We start from the raw sequence: 21,658 nt of genomic DNA, 5'->3' as shown, positions 1-21,658 counted from the left end.
CGGCGGGAGCCGGGGGACCCCCCGGCCCCGCCTCCGCCGGCCCCCCGCCGGCCCCCCGCTCCCTCCCCCGCCCCCTCGCATCACCTGAAACCGCCGCGGTGTCGGGTTCGCGCCGGCGGCGCCGGGCCCTGCCGGGGGGTTACGGCCAGCCCGGGGTGGAGGCGATGCCCCCCGGGGAGGGGGGACACGGGGGGACACCGGCTCGCATCACCGGAGTGAGCCGGCGGACACGACACACCCCCTCCCCTGGCCGTGTCTCAGGTTCCCCCCTGTGCCTGCGGGATGCTCCGCGCTGAGGGAGGGGCTCGGGGACATACACCGCATCCTAAGCCCCACGCAGCGCCGCGGGGGGACGCGCCCCACCGAGCCCCGCCGCGCTGTGCACGTGTGGGGGGAACACGGGCAGAGCCCCCCCCCAGCTGCAAGGCCAGCCCTGGCAGCTCTTGATTGACAGCTCCCGCGCCCGATGGCCGCGCCGGTCCCGCAGGGGCAGCCAATCCCCGCGGGCGGGGGGGCGAGAGGCGGTGCTGCCCCCCCGGCCTCTCCGTCCCCCCCGCGCTGCCGGGTGTCTCTTTCGCAGGTGGCACCATGGGGACAGGTGAGGAGGGCACGGGGCGGGGGGAGGGAGGGCTGCCGGGGGGACCCCAGAGCCCCTTCGGAGAGGAGGCACCGCTGGCTGATGCTGCGGGGGGACAGCAGGAGAGGCCGTGGGGGGCTGGCAGGCGGCAGGGACACCGGCGTGTCCCCCCGGCCGGGGCCATCACTTATTTATTGAGGTCAGGCTGGGGCGAGCGGGGGATGAAGCGCGGGGTGGGGCCGTAGTGGCGTTTCATCCACGCCTGGAAAATCCCCGCGGAAACTGCCCCAGGGGACAGCGGGCCGGACCCTGCCCCACAGCAGCCTTCGGTGGTGTAAATCCGGAGGGCATCCGGGGAGCATGGAGAGGGGTGCCCCCTCCCCTCTCTTGCTGCAAAGCCTCTTCAGGGAGGGTTCATGTCCCGCCCTAAAGCACAGGTCCCTGCGTCCCCTTTCCAGAGCCTTTCCGGATTTACGCTGCTACGCAAAGCCCCTTGGCACCGTGGCATCTTTGCCCCAGGGCAGGGCCCTATGCTTTCTGCCCTCATGGTGGTACCCAGGAGCCCTGCAGCAGTTTGTCCCCCAGGGTGCTGTAGAATGGGAGGGAACAGGGCTGGAAGAGGGGCCACAAAGCTTCTTGTCCCCCCCAGGCTGTGCCTCGGCACCCAGGACTTGTCCTGCTGGTACTGAGCACCCACGCCAGCTGGTCCCGGCATCGCGCTGCTAAGAGGGAGCGGGTGCCCGAGCCTGGGCATGTGCTGCTGGACTATGCCATGTCCCCCCCCGGCCGGTGGGCAGCCCTCGCCCCGTGAGGACACAGCCAGCGCCGAGCCGGACGCCAGGACGCCGGGGTGCCCAGCGCCACCATGGCCCAGGGCTGGGACACGGAGCTGTCAGGGATGACAGCAGGCAGCCGGTCATGGAGCACCAGCAGCGAGGTCAGCCTGGCCCCTCGCTTCCTCCTCAGCAAGCAGAACCGCCTGCTCAACGGGACCACCCAGGCCAGCCGCGCCACCTCCCCCATGGGCCGTGTCATCCTCATCAACACCCCCATCGAAGGTGCGTGGGGTATCCCAGTCCTCTGCCCACCCGCATGGCCAGGGGGGTGGGCCTGGACACCTGGGTTCCCTGGGTCTGGGGGCAGGGAGTCCTGGGACTGGGGACATCCCCAGCACGAGAGACACCACCCCACCATTGCTTGCACCCAGCCTAGGTCACACGTCCTGTCCCTCATCCCCACAGCCAGCAGCAATGAGAGCGACATTATCAACGCCATCACGGTGGAGAAGAGCATGGATGGCAAGCTGGGCTTCAGCGTCCGTGGTGGCTCCGAGCATGGGCTGGGCATCTTTGTCAGCAAAGTGGAGGAGGGCAGTGCTGCTGGTAAGTTAGACAGGCTGAGGGACACCAGTGGGGACAGGTACATGCCAGCAAGACCCTCTCAGGAAGCACACAGTGCCACAGAGACATGCCACCTTCATGGCAGCAAGCTACCACTTGCTGCTCCCTGACACCTCTGGCCATGGGGTTTTCAGGCTTTTCACGGAGAAGGGCAGGGAACAGGTGTGTGGACAACCCTGGCTCTTGAGCTTCATCCCTAAGCCACAGCGTGGTCACAAGTCCCCATGCATGTCACAGCCCCAGTGCAGTTGCCAGGCATCCTTACCTTTGTTTCCATGGGGCTCTGATCAGGTTTGGGACACATTTAGGGAGGGAACACCTAACTGGGGCATCGGTGGCAGGTGAGGTGTCCAGCCGATCCATGTGCCCCTCGCAGAGCAGGCTGGGCTGTGTGTTGGTGACAAGATCACGGAGGTGAACAGTGTGAGCCTGGAGAACATCACCATGAGCAGCGCTGTCAAGGTCCTCACCGGCAACAACCGCCTCCGCATGGTGGTCCGGCGGATGGGCCGTGTGCCAGGCATCAAGTTCTCCAAGGAGAAGACAGCATGGTGAGCAGGGCATCCACCGTGCCAGCACCCTGAAGCCCAACTCCATGGAGGGCGTAGTGGGGAATGCTGGCAGATCAGCTGGGATCCCAGAGCTGGGAGACCCCAAAGATTGGGGGTGGGCATCAGAGGTCTCCAAAGGTGGGGAGAGGACAGGGTGCGGCACAGGATAGGTCAGGAAGGTCTGGGGCAAGAAAGATGATTACAAGCTCCATCCTCAATATCCTCCATCCCTCTTCTCTGCTAACACCAATGGCCCCATCCTGCTGGAGGATGAGAGCCAGACCCCTAAGCTTCCCGCTCCCAAGACTGTGCCTGTGCTCCAGGGTGGACGTGGTGAACAGACGCCTGGTGGTGGAGAAAAGCGGCTCAACACCGTCAGAGAGCGGCTCTGAGGACGGGCTGCGGCGCATTGTCCACCTCTACACCACCTCCGACGACTACTGCCTGGGCTTCAACATCCGTGGCGGCAGGGAGTTCGGCCTCGGCATCTACGTCTCCAAGTACGACCACCCCGGGGGGGCATGAGGGGGACACAGCGTCCCCAATCCCCTCTATTCCCACTCTGGGGCTCGGCACCCCCATCCTGGCTGAGTCTCTCATCCTCAAAAGACCGTGGCTATCACCACTGTGGGTGCTGGGGCACGGGCCACCCTGCTTTGGGGCAGGAGCAGGGTTCCATGATGTCTTAGCCCCATCCTGCCCCCTCTCTGCTGCCCTAGAGTGGACCCTGGGGGGCTGGCGGAGCAGAACGGCATTCGGGTGGGAGACCAAGTCCTTGCAGCCAATGGAGTCAAGTTTGAAGACATAAGCCATAGCAAGGCAGTGGAGGTGCTCAAGGGGCAGACCCACATCATGCTAACCATCAAGGTACCAGCACCCAATCCCATGGGACCCCAGGGCGAGGTGGGGGGTTGGTGTGTCCCCACACTGGCGCTGCCCCAGCTCAGCCTGGCGCCTGTGGGGCTGGTGCGGCTGCCGGCTGGTTGGGTTTCAGGCAGGTGGGAGGGTGAGGGGGATGCATTATTCATGGCTGGCACTGGATCAGGTTCGCCTGGGGTGGCTGGTGCATGCTGACCCCCTCGTCCTCTCCCCCTGTCCCTAGGAGACGGGCCGGTTCCCAGCCTACAAGGAGATGGTGGCCGAGTATTGCTGGCTCAGTCGCTGTAAGGGCAGTGCTGCGCGGGTACCGGCAGGGACACTTGGCTGGGGCACAGGGGTGGCTGGGACCTCCATACAAGCAGCATCTGGCCACCATGGGGAGAAAGAAGGCTCACATGCCACGGGGTCCTATGGTCTTGGAGGGGACATGAAGCACCCTGCAGCACTGTTAGCAACCCCACAGTTTTCATGGGCTTGTTGGGTCCCTCCCATCTCTCCGCCACCCTTGGAGGGATATGAAGATCCCTATGCAATGGTCAGCAGCATGCTGGTCCCCACGATTCTGTGGGACCCCATATGTCCCTTGTAGGGGACACAGCTCCAGCAGCCTTACAGTCCCCTTGACCCTATAGGTCCCCACATATCCCCTGTCCTCAGGCGGTTATGCAAAGCTCCCTGTGGCCCCACAGTGTGTCACCCCATGTCCCCACTGTGCCTTTGCAGTGACCAATGGGCAGCTGCAGCAGCTGTCTCAAGCCTCGGAGACCAGCTCTTCCATCTCCTCCTACTCCTCGGGGCCAGCACCAGGGGTGGTGAACGGGCTGGGGGCAGCCACCCCAGGGCCCCCCATCCGTACCGTGGATGTGGCCATCTCCACAGAGGATGGTCCACGGCGGGGCTGGGCACGGGAACGTGCCGAGCGGGCCATGCAGACCGAGCCAGCTACCGAGGGGCTGCCAGAGATGCGGCGCACAGTGCGGCCTCCAGAGCTGCTGCGGGACACGGCCATCCGGGGCCAGGGTGCCCGGGAACCCTCTGGCACCCACCCACGCCGGACCTTCACCCACTCGCCCAAGACAGCGCTGCTGCTCGCCCTGAGCCGGCCCCGGCAGCCCATCACACGCTCCCAGAGTGACCTCACTGTTGCTGGTAGGCACTGGGGCACGGCCCCACATGCGGGACTCACCCGTGGCTGGGGGCGCTCTCCAACCCTGCACCCCCAGCCCTGGGAGTCACACAGCTCAGCCCCTGACCCACACGGAGCCTGTCTCCAGCTTGAGCATCCTACAGCCACTGACCCGCAGGGACACCTGGCCCCTGCTCCTGGGTGTCCTATAACCAAGTCCCTACCCTGGCATCTTGTAGCCCCCCCACATATATGGAGTCCTGACCACCAGCACTGGGCATCTTATAGCCCTGCATAGGCCCCCCCTTGTCTCTGGGGCTTGCCAGGCACCCCAAAGCCTAACCTCATGGCTGCTGGACACCCCCCTGCATCACACAGCAGGGCTCTTCCAGTCAGTGCCCCCCAGTAGCTCCTCTGACCCACACAAGTTTCCCACCCCCAGACACCATTTGGGGTGGCATCCCTTGGTCTCTCCACTCTAACCCCCCGTCTCTATCCCCAGAGGAGAAGCGGAAGAAGGAGAAGCCAGAGGGACAAGAGGCACGGGGGGCCCCCCCAGGGCTGCACCGCTCCAAGACCCTCGTCAACCTCTTCTTCAAGGGGAGCCGTGCCACCAGCCAGAGCTGGGCCCCCCCCAGCCAGGAGCCCCCCGCCTCCGAGCGCAGGGCACGCGCCAAGTCCCCAGGGCGCCCTGATGGGGACAGAGGTACCAGGCTGGGGGAAGGGACAGAGGTACCAGTCTGGGGCACAGGGCAGAGAGACCCAACTTGGGACTGCATCCCCCTTCTATGGGCACCATGGCCCTGTTGTGGCATCCTTGGCATGGAAGGGGGAAGGGGGAGGGGGTCCTCAGGCATGCAATTTCAGCAAGGGCAGCGATGCTGCTGGGCCTCTCCTATGCTCACCCCTCTCCATCTCCCTTGCAGTAGGCGCTGTGCAGAAGTTTGTCATCCGGAGCCTGAAGCGGGGTAATGGGGGTGCCCATGTGCTGGGGAGGGGGCTGCAGGGCAGGCTCTGCATGCGCCTGACCCCACACTGCATGTGTGTATCTGACCCTGGTGTGGAGCGAGCTGTTGGGTTGAGGGGCATGGGAGGGCTTGTGAGGTGGTCCTTGCCCTCCCAGCCACCCCCTCTTTACTGTGCTCCCCCCAGAGAAAAGCCGGCGTGCCAGCATCCTGGGCCCTGGGGGCATCGCCACCCTGCAGCCCAACGGCAGCGACCCAGAAGCCCGGCTCCCACACATCCAGGACTCCGCCGCCCGCCTCCTCAGCCCCGACGAGGTGACAGCCGTGATCCGCCACTGCTCCCGGGTACGGCAGGGCACAGCCAGGACAGTGCCAGCATCACGGGCTCATCCTGGGGCGGCTCCTGCATCCGGGGGGTGCCACGATCGGTGCTATATGCCCATGTTAAGCCCTGGGAGGTAAACTGAGGCACATGGGGGGGCACCTGTCCACTGATTCCTCTCCTGGGCCCACAGTACCTGCATGAGGGCAGCGTGGAGGATTTGGTGCGGCCACTTCTGGCCATCCTGGACCGGCCTGAGAAGGTCTTGCTGCTGCGGGATGTGAGGTGGGTGCTGCTGTGGGGGTATCCTGGGATACCCCAGTACCTTGGGATGGACTTGGAGACTCACACGCACTCTTCAGCCTTGGTCACAGTCCATCCCAGAGGCTGCCACAACCTGTCCCCTCTCATTGCCCTGGCAGGAGTGTGGTGGCCACCACAGACCTGGGCCGGTTCGACAGTATGGTGATGCCCCTGGAGCTGGAAGCCTTCGATGCCCTGAAGAGCCGCTCAGGTAGAGACTGGACCCCCAGAGAGCTTAGCCAGGGGGGTAGCGGACAGGGGTGGGTACAGCTCAGGGGTGACCAGTTGCTCTCCCTGACTGCAGTGCGCTCACCTGCCCTCCGCCCAGCCCACCATGATGTCCCCCCCAAGAGACACCTCATCACACCAGTGCCTGGTGAGTGCCACCCCACAGGATCTTCCTGGCTGTAGGGCTGCCCTGTGGTGGGGGTGCCCTGTAGTGCGGGGTGCAGTGTGGAGGGGGTACAGGGGCAATCTGGGGGAGGAGAAAGGGAGGTGGAATGCCTGGGTGCAGGTTGTCACAGGAGAGAGGGCATCTGATGTCACTGGGTGTTGGAAGGTCTTGGAGTAGCAGGATCTGTGGATCCTGGGTGCCAGGTCTTTGGGAGGAGGATCTGGAGTCCATGGAGAGAGATGGGGTGGGTGCCTGAGGGTCCCTGGGCATCAGAGGTTCTAGGCAGGGGAGCCCTGTGTATCTGTATGTTCCTGGAGGAGGAAGAGCTGGGGCCCTTCGTGCCAAGAGAATCCCTAGGTGGCAGAGGTCCCAGGGCTTTGGGGTCCACAGGAGTTGCTTGGGTCATGGGGAGTCCCAGAGGTCAGGGCTGTGGGGTCCCAGGGCATTCTTGGGTGGTGGGGTCCCACAAAGCAGGGCTGTGAGGTCCCAGGGGGATCCCTGAGCCCCTCTCGTTGCAGACTATCGAGGCGGGTTCCTGCTGAAGCCGGTGGGAGCCCCAGAGCCAGAAGAAGCTGGGGGGCTGCAGGCAAGCCCAGCCCGGCCGCGGGTCTCCCCCAGCCCCCGCCGGCTTCACCCCCGCACCTACACCCCGCTCCCTGACGTGCCAGTGGATGCCTACGCCTGCTCCAGCAGCCCTCTGCCCGCCACTGGCCCCCGGCCCCCCCAACTGGCTGCTGGCAGAGCCCACCACGGGCGAGAGGCACGGGCAGTCACACGGCCCCTGGCCCACCTGGCGCAAGGAGCGTGCCGGGACAGTGCCCGATGGAGGGGCTGAGGTGCTGGGGAAGACCCGGCGGGCACGGCCCACCCTTGCACCTCTCTCCGGGGGACCAGGGGGTGAGGCAGGGGCAGCCACCAATGGCCCTGAAGAGGCTGGCAGGGAGGAAGAGGAAGAAGAGGAGTATCAGCTGCTCACCGTCACCCTCTCCAAGCTGAAGCACTCATTGGGTGGGTGGCACATGGGTGGTCTCCCAGGGTTGGTGTTGGGATGGGGAGAGGACCCTTCTAACACTAGCATCGCTGAGATGAGTCACACCTTTTTGCAAGGGGCACCCCATTTAAGGGGCAGGGTGCAAAAACCACTGCCACTTCTCCAAAAGTAGAAGGGGAGAAGAGGAGCCGCCCCAGCCCGTCATTCCTCATCGGTGTAGGACCTACCAAATCAGGGTGGGATGGAGGCATAGCTGCTCAGGGGAGGAGGTTACATGCCCAGGGGGTAGGGGTCCCAGCTTACCTGGGTGTGAGGGTCTTGGGGTTCCCTTGCAGGTATCAGCATCTCTGGCGGCATCGAGTCAAGGGCACAGCCAGTGGTGAAGATTGAGAAGATCTTTCCTGGGGGAGCTGCCTTCCTCAGTGGCATCCTTAAGGTACGGAGGAACCTCAGGGAGATGTAGCGCACTGCAGGGGGTGGGCAAGCATCCAGGCACTCCCATCCCAGGATGCAGCTGGGTGCTGGCAGCCCACCAGCACCCCAAAAGTGGCTGTGCTTCATTCTGCTGCCTTCCCTTGCTGAGGCCAGGCTGGGCAGGAGCTGGTGTCTGTGGACGGGGAGAGCCTGCAGAACGTCACCCACCAGCGGGCTGTGGACATCATCCGCCAGGCCTACCGCAACAAAGCCAAGGAGCCCATGGAGCTGGTGGTGCGGGTGCCTGTAACTCCCTTGGAGTGATGCTGCACCCCCTTTTTGAGGAGCGATCCCATGCTCCAGAGGAGATGGATGGCTTAGTCCTGAACCAAGCTGTGGCCAGTCTCAGCACAGCCAGAGGTTGCAGAGAGCCAGACCCACCCCACAGGCACAGAGGAGCGGCACACAGTGGGACCCAACAGGGTGGGCACCACTGGCAACATGGGAGGACAGGTGGTCCCTGACCCTGCTACGGACACACAGACACAGCCCTGAAAAAAACACATCTGGGGCTTGTTTTTAATCAGTGTTTCCAGGTGGTACACAGGCAAGTCGGGCTCTGGGAACTGAAATAAAGTACAAAAATTCCCCCATAGAGCTGGGGGCAACCAAGCCAGAGCTGGGCACAGTCAGGCTTTTCCTTTGGTTTGACTCCCCTGGGTGCCCAGCTGGGCCCCCCACCTCTGCCCACCCTGAGGCTGTCACCAGCTGGCACCCCAGAACAGTGCCCCTCTCCCCTCACAGGCTGGGCATCACAGGGGCATGAGCCAGGCTTTTTTTTTTTTTGAGGGAAACAGGGATACTGGGGGCAAGGGCATGGGAAAGGCACTGAGGGCATTCTGCCCCATGGCAGGGGTGAGGGGGGCACAGACAGGTGCGGTGTGAGCTGGGAGAAGGTGATATGTTTTGGTAGGTCCTATAAAAATAGATTTAGAATGGCACAGAAATGAATCCCCCGACATACAAGGGGCAGGGGGGAGGATGGCATGGGCAGGGACAGGGCACACGCAGTCACTTCTGGAAGTAGGGAAGTGGCTGGATAACAGTACCCGCAGGGATGAGAGGGAGGGGGACAAGCCAGCCCTCCCCCTGCCCAAGGTGACCCTGGCTGAAGTCAGCACTGCTAATCCCCTGGGCGCTAAGAGGATCAGCAGGAACCAGCTCTGGGCAGCCCTGAGGCTGGGACTCAGCACCTACCTGGCCCCATGTCTCACGGGCACTCCCCCGCTGTGGTGGGTGCTGATGCACCCTCATCCAAACACCTCCACGGGGGAGAGGGGGCAGTGCCTGCAGTCCCTTCTGTCCTCTCCTGCTGCCAGTGGCCTCTGCAGAGCCAGGAGGCAGAGCAGAGATCCCCTGCAGCCCCACTGCTCCCAAAATCCCAAGGGCTGGAGGCTCCCTTTGCCCTCCAAGCGTGGGGAGAGGGCAGGCAGCATCTCAGATCTCAGTGGCTGTGATCTCTTCGAAGGGCAGGTTGGGACCAGGGGGTTCACAGATCTCCGATGGGGGGTCCTCACCCTGCAGCCGGAGCTGCTGGAGCTGCTGTTCAAGCCGGCGGTTGCGACGGTACATCTGGATATAGCTGTACTGCAGCTGCTTCTGGTAGCGGATGACCCGCTCCTTCTCACCCTGCCACGTGCCACGTTCCTGCTCGAAGGCATCGCGCTGCTCCTGCCCACGCCGCCTCTCCAGGGCCACCTCTGCCCGCAGCCGCTCCAGCTGCCACCGCAGCCCTGCGCCGCCCTGGGATTCCTCACCGGGCGGGGGGCATCCCTCGCTGGGCAGGGGGCATCGCCCGCGGGCGGCTTCCCGCAGCCCTGCCACCTCTTGCTCGAGCCGCCCGGCTTTGGCGCGGAAGAGGTCGGCCTCGCTCTTGCGGCGCTGCAGTTCATTGGCGCAGACCTCCAGCTCCAGCGCCTTGAGGCGGGCGGTCTCCTGCAGCCCTTGAGCCCGCCGCTCGCCCGCCTGCAGCTGCGCCCGCGCCTCCCGCAGCTGCGCCCGCAGCCCCAGCAGCTCGGCCCCCCCGCTGCGCCAGCTCCGCCTGTGCCTCCTTCAGCTGCTGCTTCAGCAGCGAGATCTCTCCCGACTTCTGGCACACCTGTGGGGGACAGTGGGGCTCAGGCACCAGCCAGGACTCCTCAGCTGAAGACTGCACCCCTCGCTGTCAGGCAACTCACCTCCCACTTGGTCTCCTCCAGCCGGGGTGCCAGCTCAGTGCGCTCACGCTGGAAGGAGGCACAGCGACGCTCCAGCAGCTCCCGCTCCTGCAGCAGCTGGGCAAAGTCCTCCTGCAGCTGCTTCTTCTCCTGCTGCAGCTGCAGCACCTGGAGCTGCAGGACCTGCTGCCCACGCTGCGCTGCCTGGGCTGCCTGCCGTGCCTGGGCCGCACAGCGCTGCCGCAGCCCCTCCAGCTCCTGCTCACAGCGCCGCTGCTTCTCCTCATACACCTGGGGGGGAAGGATGGACACGCTGGGGGGGGTGGCACAATACCCTCCCAGTTCTGCTGCCCTCCCTGGGATAGGCACCCCCTGCCCACAGGGACAGGGGTCGCATGATCTTCCCAAGCAGAAGAGGAGTCCAGAAGGGGTGCAATGCAGTGATGCTCCCCTTCCTCATGTTCCCCATCCCTCGGCATGCAGGTCCCCCTAAGGTTACCACCACCAGAGTTATAGGGCTCCCCCAGCCCCACCACCAACAGGGAGAAGCTGAAGGTACATCCAAGAAATGGTACCCCAAATAAAACACCCCAGTCAGTATAACTGCCCCACCAGATCACACAAGGGTTCCCCAGAGGGCCACCCACCGGAGAGGAAAATACCTATTCCCAAATCCACTGAACAAAGCATCCCCACACAATGGTCCCCAAAGGAGTTCCCCCACACTCCAACCCTGGGAGGGGACATCCACACAAGGTACCCCAGGGAGATGGACAAGGACAGGACAGTGGGATTCCAGGGGCCTACCTGGCAGATGGCCACCTCGTTCTCATCCAGGCTGTCACGCAGGAGCTGCAGCTCAGCCTCCCTCTCCCGCAGCTTGTCTTCCAGCTCCCGCACCAGCATGGCCTCCTCACCAGGCAGGGGCGAGCGCCCGCAGGAGCCGCTGTCCGAGGAGGGCTGGCCCCGGCCACTCAGCGAGCCTGTGCTTTTGCTGGAGGACGAGCGCCCGCTGTCCGAGTTGGAGGGGCGACAGCCCCCCGAGGGGTCAGGGGGGCCATGGGGGGTGGCCGGCAGGGCACCCACCTCAGGATGCTGGCTGCAGCCTGTGCTGTAGGTGGGCAGGCTGGAGAGGGAGTTGCGCCCCGAGTCCGAGAGGGTGCTGGCGCGGCAGCTCAGGGATCCGGGCTTCTCAGCACCCAGCAAGTGGGTGAGGCTCACCTGGCTCTCTGAGAGCCCTGGACGCGTGCCTGGCTGCGTACTCCGGAGCTTGGGTACCACCGGTTTGAAGGCCATGGGGCGGATCAGGGTCTTCTCCATGTTCTGCCAGGGAAAGAGGGGAGAGCTGGGGGACCTGCTGCCCTCCTGAGGGGTTGTGTGAGGTGGTGGCAGTGGGGTGCCTCCAGCCCCAACACCTTTGCACCCAAAAGGAAACAAGGGTCAGCTGCTGCCTGCTCCAGTGCCTTCCATGGGGTGCCCTGGTGTGCTGCCACATGCATCCCTGGCACAAAGGAGGGGACACCAAGGGCACAGTGACCACCACACCCCCAAGGACACAAAAAATGCAGCCATGGAGCTGCAGTTCACACACCTAAACTGACAGCCCTAGGGTGGCACAGAGAGCAAAGCCAAGACCCCAGCACCCACCCACCCCACTCCCACCCCTGCCTCACCTCCTCCAGCTTGCCAGAGACGGGGACGAGCTTGGGGGGTGGCCCCTGGAGGTGACCGCTCGGGGCTCGGTCATCGTGGGGCTCATCTGAGTCACTGCAGGGGCTGACGGGAGAGGAAGCATCGAGCCAGTTGCTGCAGAAGCCCCCATTAGTGTAGGCATGGATGATGCTGGGCACAGTCGTGCAGGGCTCCTCAGGGTGTGGGGGGTCCCGGGGGGTGGCCCGGAGCAGCCCCTCCTGCTTGCGGAAGGAGGCGGTGGGGGGCCCCCTGTCGCAGGGCTGGCCAGCACGGTCGTGGCGGGGCCGGCTGGGCAGGAGGCTGCCCACGCTGCCCATGGTGGTGGGGGGCGAGCGGCCAGCGGTGCAGAGCTGTGCGGCCCCCTCAACAGCTGCCTCCAGGGGCACCGGCAGTGTCTGCACGATGGCCATGGCGGGGGGGGCCCCCAGTGGGCAGGGGCACAAGGGCAGCCTGTGGGCAAGAGAGATTCGGGTGTCAGAGCCATGGACACTGCTGCCATGCCCCAATGGCTGCCAGAGTCCCCCAGAGCTCAGGGGCACCCCCAGACCCCCGTGTACCACCCCCAGTCTCATAGGCACAGGCCAGACTGAGGGGAAGCAGGCAGAAGGAGATGCCAAACGAACCAGAACACAACTGGGATTAGCCAGAGGGGTGGCACCAGCACCCCCCCAAGCTGAGGTCAGCACCTCAGGGGAGCAGCCCAGAGGTGGCAGGGGCTGTGGGGTGCCGGTGGCATGGTGGGGACCAGCGATGTGGTCCTGCCTCCTGCTGTGCCCCAGCGTGACCCTGCCATGGGAAGCATGCCAGGGCTGGAAGCAAATCCCGAGAGGCCCACGGAGAGCCAGCTCCCGGGCAGCCTGCCCACCTGCCTGCCCCACAAGGCTGCCTGCCCCACACGGCCCACCAGCAGAGCCCCCATGAAGAGCAGGGTCAGCCCCACAAAGCCTGCCCCACAAAGCCTGCCCCACAGCCCCCACCCACAGCAGGGCACAGGGTCCCCTGCAGAATACCCCCAAGGGGGCAGCTGCCATGCAGGCAGGCTCTTTCCCAGTCCCACACGAGTGCTCCTCATTCCCACCTCCTTGACCCCCTCCAGCAGGGGGGCTCTGCCAGTGCCCCAGCCCACGCCATACGCTCGCGTGACAGGAGCCAGCCGATGGGCTGGATCTGTCCCCCACTGCCTGATCGCATCTCGCACATGGCTGCGGCTGGCACGGGGCGCGGGGGGGGGGCGCTGCCCGCATGGTCCTGCTCGCCAAGCTGTCACCTGAAATCAATCCTCCTGCCAGTACCCAGGGGAGCAAGCAGGGGAGAGATGCCAGCAAGCCAGCCACCCCCCCACCATCACCCCCACCCGCATGTGCCATCCACAGGCACTCTGACCTCACAGCATGCCCACGACACCCCCAGTTGGGAAGGTAGGTGACCCCACACCCCAGCTCTGCTCACCTCGCCAGCCGCTGCCCATCCGTCCGGTCCACTCGAGCCCCCACAGCAGGAACACAGTTCTGCTAGCCCCTGAGGCAGGAGGGAGAAAGAGGAAGGGTGTCAGGGCACCAAGCAGCAGTGGGGGTCCCCGTGCCCCCTGCAATTCCCCCTGCCCAAGCCTCTCAACCGGCAGGGCTGGAGCAGGCAGTGCCAGCGTGGCACAGGGGGTGGCAGGGGAGCCTGGTGGTGTGGATGCTGCTCCCAGCACCTAAGGAGGGCTGTGGGCGCCTAGGAGAGGTGATGAGGACAACAGCCCCCTGTGGGGACCTGCAGCTGCTGAAGACACTAGAGCAGTGATAAGAAACGAGGCAGGGATACCTGGGACATTTCAGGGCCCCCAGCTGCAGCCGGCCAAGGCACAGCATCCCACCCCAGCGAAATTACCCTGGGACGTGCGGGTCAGGGAAATGCCCCTGGGGACAGTCAGGTCCCCACACAGCCACAGAAGGGACACTGCCACTGCTGGGGCCCCTGGCTCGGTAGCTGATGGGAGAAGGGACTCCATCTTCTCCCTCCCACAAGCCCCCATGGCCAGCCGAGAGGGTCCCACTGCCACCTAAGGGGGGCAAGGACCCAGGGAGGAGGGGTGGCCAGCCCGGCTGGCTGCCAGCGCCCTACAAAACCTCCCTCCAGCCACCCAGTAAAACCAGTCAGCTGGGGTGGTGTCACCACCAGTCACTCCAGCCGGAGTGCAGAGAAGCCTGATCCCACAGTTCCGACCCCAAAATGGCAAGAGAAGGCTCAGCCCCTGCTTGGCCAGAGCCTCACGCCGAGCTGCTGGACTGTCATGCTTCAATGGCAACCCACGGCCCGCCAGGGCAGGGGAAGCAGCCCCTCATCCCTCCCCACACACTTGGCACATGTGGGGTGGACACCCCACCATGCCTAGCTGTGGCCACCCTCTTAGCCCCTCCACATCCTGTGAATCCCGGGCTGGTGCCCGGGCTGGAATCCCCCTTGCTCCCCCCCTGCCTCCCCCCCACACCACAGTGTCCCACTGAGCCCAGCCTGCCAGATCCCATTGCACCCCTTGGTCATTGCTGCCCCACAGCTCCCCCAAAGTGCCCTTAAAATACACCCAGAGTTCCCCGTGACACCCCCAAAGTGCCCTACACAGCTCAGGGGCCTGAACGGCCCCACAAAGGCCCCAAAGTGACCCAGGACACCCCCAAAGTGCCTTACTGAGTCTCGTAGCTTCTGCTGGCCCACAGATCCCCCGAAGTGCCCCTAAAACACCCCCAAACTGTCCCATAGAGCCCCCGGGCTTCCGCTGTCCCATGGCTCCCCTAAAGTGTCCCTAAACCACTCCCGAATTGCTCCAAAACACCCCTAAAAGTGTCCCACGGCGCTGTTGGGCCTGCGCTGCCCCACAGCTCCCTCAGAGTGCCCCTAAAGCAACCCCGAAACGCCCCGCGACCTCCTAAACTACGCCACAGAGCCCCTGGGCCTCTGCATCTCCAGAACACCCCCCGAAGCGCCCCTGAAACACCCCCGAAGCGCCCTAGCCCCGCCACCGCTCCCCAGCCCCCCGGACCTCCCCCCGCCCCGCAGGCCAGACCTCCTCAACACTCCCAGTGCCACCACCACACCCCCCCCCCCGGCGAAGCGCCCCACGGGCCTCGCCCGCCTCGCGTCCCGCCCCGATCGCCGTCCCGGCCCCCCCGGGGACCCCCGGGCCCCGCACTCACCGCGGCCCCGCTGCCGCCCTCCCGCGCCGCGCCGCGCCCGCCGCCCGCCACGCCCCCCGCAGGCCACGCCCCCTGCAGGCCACGCCCCCGCCGCAGGCCACGCCCCCCGCGCGGGACGGGGGAGCCGTGGGGGGGGGCCTCGTGGGTCAGCCCCGCACAGCCCCCGCCACATCGATCCCGGGAGACCCCCCCCCGGGCTGGGCGGGCTCTTCCTCCTCATTGACTCCAGCCAAGCCGCCCCCCGCCCAGGGCTCTCGGCCCGCCAGGGGGAAGGTTGTCCCCGAAGATTTGCCCAACCCTCCTCCCCTTATTTTCTGGGGAGCTCAGCACCCCCCCCAAGAGGGCTGGTGTGGGGGGGTTCTGCTCCGCTTGACATCACACCCCCCCACATCCCTCCATGAGGTGTTTCAGCTATTGCCACCCCCCCCCCCCCCAGCTCTCCAAGAGCCCCAAACTTTGGGGAAAAGGACAAAAAAATATCCCCTTCTCAGCCCCCCGGCAGCCTCCGGGTGCCCCTCTGTCCCACAGGGGGCTGAAGCCCCCCAAGGCTCCCCTCCCCACCCCCAAGGCTCGGCTCCATCACCCCCTCCCAGCACCCAAGGAGTTATGGGTGGGAGATGGGGATCCTGGGCATTCCATCCAGCCCCACTTCCACACCACAGCCCCATCCCTGGGCTGCTCCAGGGAGGAAGAGGGGGCAAGGGGGGGATCCTCAGGCCAAGGGGACACACCCACAGCCTCCCCTTCACCCGGAGCCCTGGCTCTCCCCACCTTACCTCTGCTTCCTCAGGACCCTCCTCTGCCATCATCTGCCTGCAGGGGTCTGACAGCAGCACCCATAAGTGCTCCCCAGGAGAGGTGGTGCACCCCGGAAACCCAAGCTGGGTGTGCACTGCCTGCCCAGCTACTCATTATGGCTCAGGTTAAAACTATTCCTGGCGTGGAGGCTGGGAATGATGCTGGGATTGGGGTGCAGGGATACAGTGCCAGCCTTGGGGTCCCCAGTCACAGGGACAGCAGCACAGGGACAGCATTCACCTTTATGCTTTAATAAAACTAAGAAAAAGGAAAAAAGGATCAGACCAAGACCTGGCCGTGGACACATCCCACCACGGCAAGGACTGGCCAGGTCACAGTATTTGCTGCCTGCAGCCCATAGGGCAGAGGGATGTCCACTCCCCAGCCCATCAGAGCAAGGCCAGGCTGCTGGTGATGTCCCCAGAGAAACAGGCCAGGGACGGCCCTGAGGAGGCCAGCGCTGCCTTCAACTGACAGCTTCTGCCATAGGGGTCCAGCTCCCACCCCCAATGTCCCACAGAGAGCACGCAGATCTGAGGCAAGAGCCTTGCACGAACTCCCACACTTTCCTCCACACCTGTCCCTTGCTGGGTCCACCCCAGAGACCCTCACCCACCATGTGTCCCTCCTCCACAGTCCCCATCAACAGTCTCTCCCATCAGTGACAGTCCAGGATTTTAGCCACAACTTCATAACCCGCCCTAGGCCCAGAGAAGGCCCCAGGGTGCAGGTCACTGCCTCCATCTCCCAGCTCATGCTGACTCCATTTCCCCCCTGCTCCCAGAACTCAGCACCAGTATGGAGAGTCCAGCACACTCCTTTGGCCACTCTTCCGTGAGAGGAGCCCACTCCTCTTCTCACAATAGCCCCATATCTCAAGAGACACTGTGCTGGTAGCCACGGGGTTTGTTTGTGCAGGAGAAAGGGCCACAGTGGCACATGGTCGCTGTTCCCAGGGGAGGGGGGCTGGTATATCCCAACCTCATGCTCCCAGCACCAGTCCCCATTCCTCCTGAAGGATAAAGGAAGAGACCCGCCGGGCTCATGGCTTCTTGGAGGCTCCTGAGCGTCCCTCTGGAGCTTTCTTGGCTAATGGTGCCTTCTCCTCTTTCGTTTTCTTCACCTTGACCTTGTTTCTGCTGGAGGATGAGAAGGTCAGCGAGGCCTTGCTGAACTCCAGGGGGAAGATGCCCACATCCCCATCAAAGCGGTTCTTAGACACCTGCAGGTATCTCTTCCCTGGCCCCGTCACCAGCTTACGATCCTGCAGGATGAGGACATTGTCAGCCTCCTGGCTAGCCTGTGGGAAGAAAAACATCTCCAGGAAGGTGCAGAGGACACAGACAGAGTCATGGGGCTTGGAAGTGATCACAGGCTGCCTGTCCAGCTCCAGAGAACCCATCCCTGTGCTCTCGCTGTCTCCTCCTTTAATTATCTCACAGCACTTCCCACTCACAGTCAGTGAGTATTAATTAACTGCACCTAAAGTCCCAACAGAGCATTAGCTGGCAATAGGTTTGCTCTGTCTACATCTCCCTGCCAAGGCTTGGCCTGCAGGATTCCACACCTCTTCAGCAGGTGACAGGAGTCCTGGGGACATCCTGCCCTTCACAGCACCTTTCAGGTTCCCAATGATAATCTGAGGTGTTAGTGGCAGCTGGAGACAGCTGCCTGAGGTATTCCAGTCCTTTCCCAAGAACACACTGTACCCAAGGGACAGAACAAGCCATCCCAGCCCAGCCCACCTTGGCAGAGCCAAAGATGGAAGCTGTCTGCAGCTCCTTCTCGTCGTCCTCCTTGCGAGGATGGATGACCAGCGTGATGTGGCAGGTGTTGTCCGTGGCAAACTTGCGGAAGGCACCAATGATGTAGTCCTGGGCAGCGAGCCTGTTGTGGGCAGCAAGAAGGGGATCAGATCTAAAGAGACACCTGTGCAGGTCCCCAGCCCCTGCCATGACAGCCGCAGGGCCAGTGCCAGAGAGGAGGGTGGCGGAGGAAGGAGAAGAGCTACCTGTCCCCAGAGAGGTGGTCATGTCCCATCATGAACTGGAGGTTGTCAACGACCACGTGGGTGATGTCATACATGTAGACGGCATGCTGCATGGTGTCAATCACCATCCTGGGCAGAGGGAACCCAGGGTCACGCACAAGGATGAGCAGAAGTGAGGATGGGGCACAGTGACAGGAGAGAGGCATAGCAGGGAGACACCAGGCTGGGCCCTCGGAATATCCCACCTCCACACCTCCTCCACCAGGACAGGGGCAGCCTCATCCCCACTGGTAAGGGCGGCTGGATCAGGACGACTCAGCTGCTGCCCAGACAGTCCCTGCCCACCACCCCACCATCCCATGTGGACATCTAGGACATATGAGAGAGCTGGAGGTGCCTGTCTACCTTCTCAGCAAACAGCAGCACTACCAGGTGAGCAGGGTAAGGAGGCATCCATCCTGCCAGGGAGAGAGGCTGGTTTTAGAGCAGCCAACCAGCACAGGGTCAAAGTCCCCTCCCTTCATCCCCACCCCAGGAGGAGGCTGTCACAGTCCCCACAACAGCGAGTTGAGCCACTCAGTCCCCACATGCCAACGCCAGCCCCAACATGCCTCCTGCTAGCCTCAAATCCACAACCCACTGTGGGAGAAGAGCCCCACCTTCCCCGGGACCCGCAGCACATGCTGCGGAGAGGTAAACACCACCGGGGATGAAGGTATGGGACCATACTTGATGTTCTGCTGGCCGTGAAAGGTCATGAAGTAGAGCGGGAGGTCCTCGAAGCGGTCAGCCCACTCGTCATACAGCTCCAGCTGGTCCTCCAGGCGCTGGGTGGCAAACTGTGTCAGCATGATCTTGGCCAGGCGGACATTGTTGATCTCAAAGCTGCCCCAAAGCGTGCACACCCCCTGCATGCACAGGTCCAGGGCGTACTCGCTGATAAAGGTCGTCTTCCCACTGCCCGTCGGGCCTGGTGCAAGGACAAAAATGGGAGGAATTAGCTGGAGGGGAAGATGTGACCTGTCCTAAATGCACAAGGGGGTTGTTTAGAGGTGGAAGCACTGGGGAGTGGACTCAGTGGCCCATCCACCGTAAACAAGCTGTGTCTCACACCCGGCTGCGTGTCAGGCACACACGTGTCACCTCCAGCAGGTCCCTGCAGGGAAGGGCTTGGGCAGCCAGCAGAGGGCATAGAGAAGGCTCAGACAGAAGGCAGCAGATGGGAGCAGGGGAAAGGGATGTCCAGGTGCTCCCGCACCACCCCAGGCATGGAGCCTATCCTCATGCCTGGCCCCAGTGCAGCTGGCAACATGCCCCAGCTTCTCACACATGGCTGCAATGGGCTCAGCCGAAGCCATGAGCAGAAAGGGACCAGGAAGTCTTGTGAGGCGTCACCCCCCAGGAGAGCGAAGCCACCAAAGAGCTCTCTGCTCCCCCCATCCACCAGCCGTTTGCCTGTCACCTGTGAAGACGGTCAGCTCCCCTCTGCGGTGTCCTTTGAGGAGCTTGTTGAGCTCGGGGAAGCGCGCCCACTTAACACCAGCCACCTGCTCAGTGTTGACCAGCTCCCCAAAGACCTCCTCGCGCAGCTGCCGGAAGGAGACGATGGATTTGTGGCTGGCAGGCAGGGCAGCCCGCAGGATCTTGGTGAGGTTCAGGCCCTGGTTCAGAGCATCCAGGGGCCGGGGCTGCAGGTTCCCGGGGCGCACCAGGGAGCAGCGCTTGAGGCTCAGCTTGCGAGCGAAGAGCTTGGCGGCTTCCCAGGAGCGCAGGTCCTCACCCAGCCACAGCGTGATGCGCTTGAACTGCTCCAGGTAGGGGAGGAGGGCAGGGGGCAGGCAGGTGGCCCCCCGCGGCAGGGCTACGCTGGCCACCCCTGTAGCTTGATGCAGGGCCAGGGCATCCAGCTCCCACCCCGTTAGGACCAGCTCCGTATCACGGCGGCTTATCGGCGGCAGACCAAAGAGATTGTGATAGGAATCAAAGCGGGGTAAAGTCTCTTCCACATACACTATCGAATTCTCCTTCTTCTCCACCTTCAGCAGCTTCAGCCCCTTCAGGCTTGCATCGCGGGGGCTGAACCAGGGGAAGACGAGGGACTTGGCCGTCCTCAAATAACGCACCCCAAAGCGTTTCAGGGTGGCGTCTGTCACCAGGGAGATGCCAAACATGGCCTTGGTCTTGCCGGTCTCCTCCTCGTCCAGCAGCTCCCAGAGCGGCAGCGCCCGGTCCCAGATGCAGCGGGCATCCTCTCGGGCCTGTCGCACATCCTCCTCCGGCTCCTCGGAGCTGGCGGGGGGGGACGCCTCGGTGGTGCCGCAGCTCCACGTTGGCCTGGAAGTCTTGCCAGGTGCCCTCGGCCAGCGTGGCCGTGCAGAGGAAACTGCCCGTCGTCTTGTCAATGAACAGGGTGTAGGGGGCCGTGGCGGCCGGCGGCGACTGGTCCTTCCGCCCGTCGGTGAAGAGGCTGGGGGTGTGCAGGCAGCTGTACCCGTCGTGGAAGGGGATGCCCTGGGCGCGCAGGTACTGCCGGATCTCGGTGATGGAGACGGTGGGCACGGGCCCCTCGGGGGAGGGCAGCACGTCCTTCTTGTACCGCCGCTGGGTGAGGCGGCCGGCCCCGCCGGGGCGGAGGGAGGCAGCCTTGCTCCGCGGCCCCCCGCACAGCAGCGGCAGGAGGCGCCCGGCGGTCCTGCAGGGCCGCAGCGGCACCGCGGCCATCCCGCCCGGGGCTGCCCCGGCCCGCCCGGGGCTCAGCCCGCGCTCACGTGGCGCCGCGCGGGGGCCGCCATTGCCCGGGGCCTCACGGCGCGCGGCCGGGGCGGGCGGGCGCTGCCCCGCGCCCTTCCGCTTCCGGGTGAGCGCGGCGCCATGACGGGCCGCGGGTCGCCCAGCCGGTTCCTGGCCGCCGTCCTGCACAACGGCGTGGGCCGCTACGTGCGGCAGCTGCAGCGCCTGCAGCTGCTCTTCAGCCCCACCGCGGCCGACGCCCGCGGCGCCAGGTACCGCCGGAGCCACCGCGGCCGGGGCGGGGGGGGCAGGCCGGGTGACCTCTGGCCTGTGACCTGGCGGAGGAGGGGCTAACGGGGAGCTGCCGTGGCGGCTGCCCGGCCTGTGCGGGGCAGGGGACGGGTGCGTGCGGGGCAGGGGACAGTGCTGCTGACACCCCAGAGCTCGGGGGGGGAGGGGGGTGCGGGCTGGGGCCGTGGCCTCTGCCCTTTACACAGCGGGGGATGAACTAGAAGGCGGCGCTGCCCTCTGACCTCTGACCGGGTTATGACCTGTGACCCGCACAGATGTCACCCCTGCCGTGCACGGGGCACCGGGCTGGGGGTGTCCCCAGCGGTGACCTCTGCCCTCTGACCCCGCTGGGGCTCACACCCCCCCACCACCTCCCGCAGGGAATTCGTGGAAGAGGCGGCGCTGGAATTTGCCCGGAAACACCCCGATGTCGTCCTCTACATCAGCCCCCGCCGCGGGCCGGCCCCGCTGCTGCTGGCCGAGTACCGTGAGTGCGGGGCAGGGGCGGGGCAGGGGCGGGGCGGGGCGGGCAGAGGGAACAGCAGCGGCCCCCCGGGGAGGGGGAGCCCAGCCTGACCCCCTCCCGCTCTGCCGCAGTGAACGGGACGGTGCGGGAGGAGCTGATCGCCAGCAAGACGTGTGAGGAGATCGTGCAGCTGGCCACCAAGCTGGCCCGCCAGTCCGGCCTCGACATCGTCCGCATCCGCAAGCCCTTCCACACCGACAACCCCAGCGTCCAGGGCCAGTGGCACCCCCTCACCAACAAGCCCTCCGCCCTCACCGTCCAGGGCCCGCGCCTGCGGCCCCAATAAAGCCTCCACCCCCCCTCCCTGCCTCCGCATC

The 21,658-nt window shown here is 64.8% G+C and overlaps 4 protein-coding genes across 4 annotated transcripts; 2 read left to right on the top strand and 2 right to left on the bottom strand.

The window, feature by feature from the left end:
- The first annotated feature begins 548 nt into the window (after positions 1–548).
- On the top strand, positions 549–8,566 carry PDZD7 (PDZ domain containing 7). The gene is given in 18 exon segments (XM_051619362.1): positions 549–598; positions 1,227–1,635; positions 1,819–1,959; positions 2,354–2,528; positions 2,852–3,028; positions 3,248–3,395; positions 3,631–3,691; positions 4,131–4,556; positions 5,036–5,239; positions 5,460–5,501; positions 5,686–5,843; positions 6,014–6,105; positions 6,243–6,334; positions 6,428–6,499; positions 7,036–7,235; positions 7,237–7,525; positions 7,844–7,944; positions 8,097–8,566. Coding segments are annotated over 17 exon segments (2,721 nt in total). The 5' UTR covers positions 549–598; positions 1,227–1,442; the 3' UTR covers positions 8,247–8,566.
- Positions 8,477–15,036, bottom strand: LZTS2 (leucine zipper tumor suppressor 2). The gene is given in 7 exon segments (XM_051619363.1): positions 8,477–10,004; positions 10,006–10,080; positions 10,160–10,429; positions 10,946–11,461; positions 11,812–12,280; positions 13,280–13,348; positions 15,007–15,036. Coding segments are annotated over 5 exon segments (1,875 nt in total). The 5' UTR covers positions 12,241–12,280; positions 13,280–13,348; positions 15,007–15,036; the 3' UTR covers positions 8,477–9,419.
- Positions 15,037–16,034: 998 nt separating this feature from the next.
- On the bottom strand, positions 16,035–20,523 carry TWNK (twinkle mtDNA helicase). The gene is given in 6 exon segments (XM_051619208.1): positions 16,035–17,104; positions 17,550–17,691; positions 17,816–17,923; positions 18,524–18,764; positions 19,257–20,089; positions 20,091–20,523. Coding segments are annotated over 6 exon segments (2,007 nt in total). The 5' UTR covers positions 20,516–20,523; the 3' UTR covers positions 16,035–16,846.
- Positions 20,524–20,615: 92 nt separating this feature from the next.
- On the top strand, positions 20,616–21,642 carry MRPL43 (mitochondrial ribosomal protein L43). Its single transcript, XM_051619209.1, has 3 exons — positions 20,616–20,796; positions 21,196–21,302; positions 21,413–21,642. Exons 1-3 carry the CDS (start codon positions 20,666–20,668, stop codon positions 21,625–21,627), a joined length of 453 nt encoding a protein of 150 aa, XP_051475169.1. The 5' UTR covers positions 20,616–20,665; the 3' UTR covers positions 21,628–21,642.
- The last annotated feature ends 16 nt before the right edge of the window (positions 21,643–21,658 follow it).

The sequence above is a fragment of the Apus apus genome, chromosome 4 (genome assembly GCF_020740795.1).
Source record: "Apus apus isolate bApuApu2 chromosome 4, bApuApu2.pri.cur, whole genome shotgun sequence".
Taxonomy (NCBI): Eukaryota; Metazoa; Chordata; class Aves; order Apodiformes; family Apodidae; genus Apus; species Apus apus.
This window is presented reverse-complemented; position numbering and strand designations above follow the sequence as displayed.

Coding starts and splice junctions, on each gene's coding strand:
- MRPL43 (XM_051619209.1), top strand. CDS start 20,666: ATGACGGGCCGCGGGTCGCCCAGCCGGTTCCTGGCCGCCGTCCTGCAC. Junction 20,797..21,195: donor GCCGACGCCCGCGGCGCCAG/GTACCGCCGGAG, acceptor CACCTCCCGCAG/GGAATTCGTGGAAGAGGCGG. Junction 21,303..21,412: donor GCTGCTGCTGGCCGAGTACC/GTGAGTGCGGGG, acceptor GCTCTGCCGCAG/TGAACGGGACGGTGCGGGAG.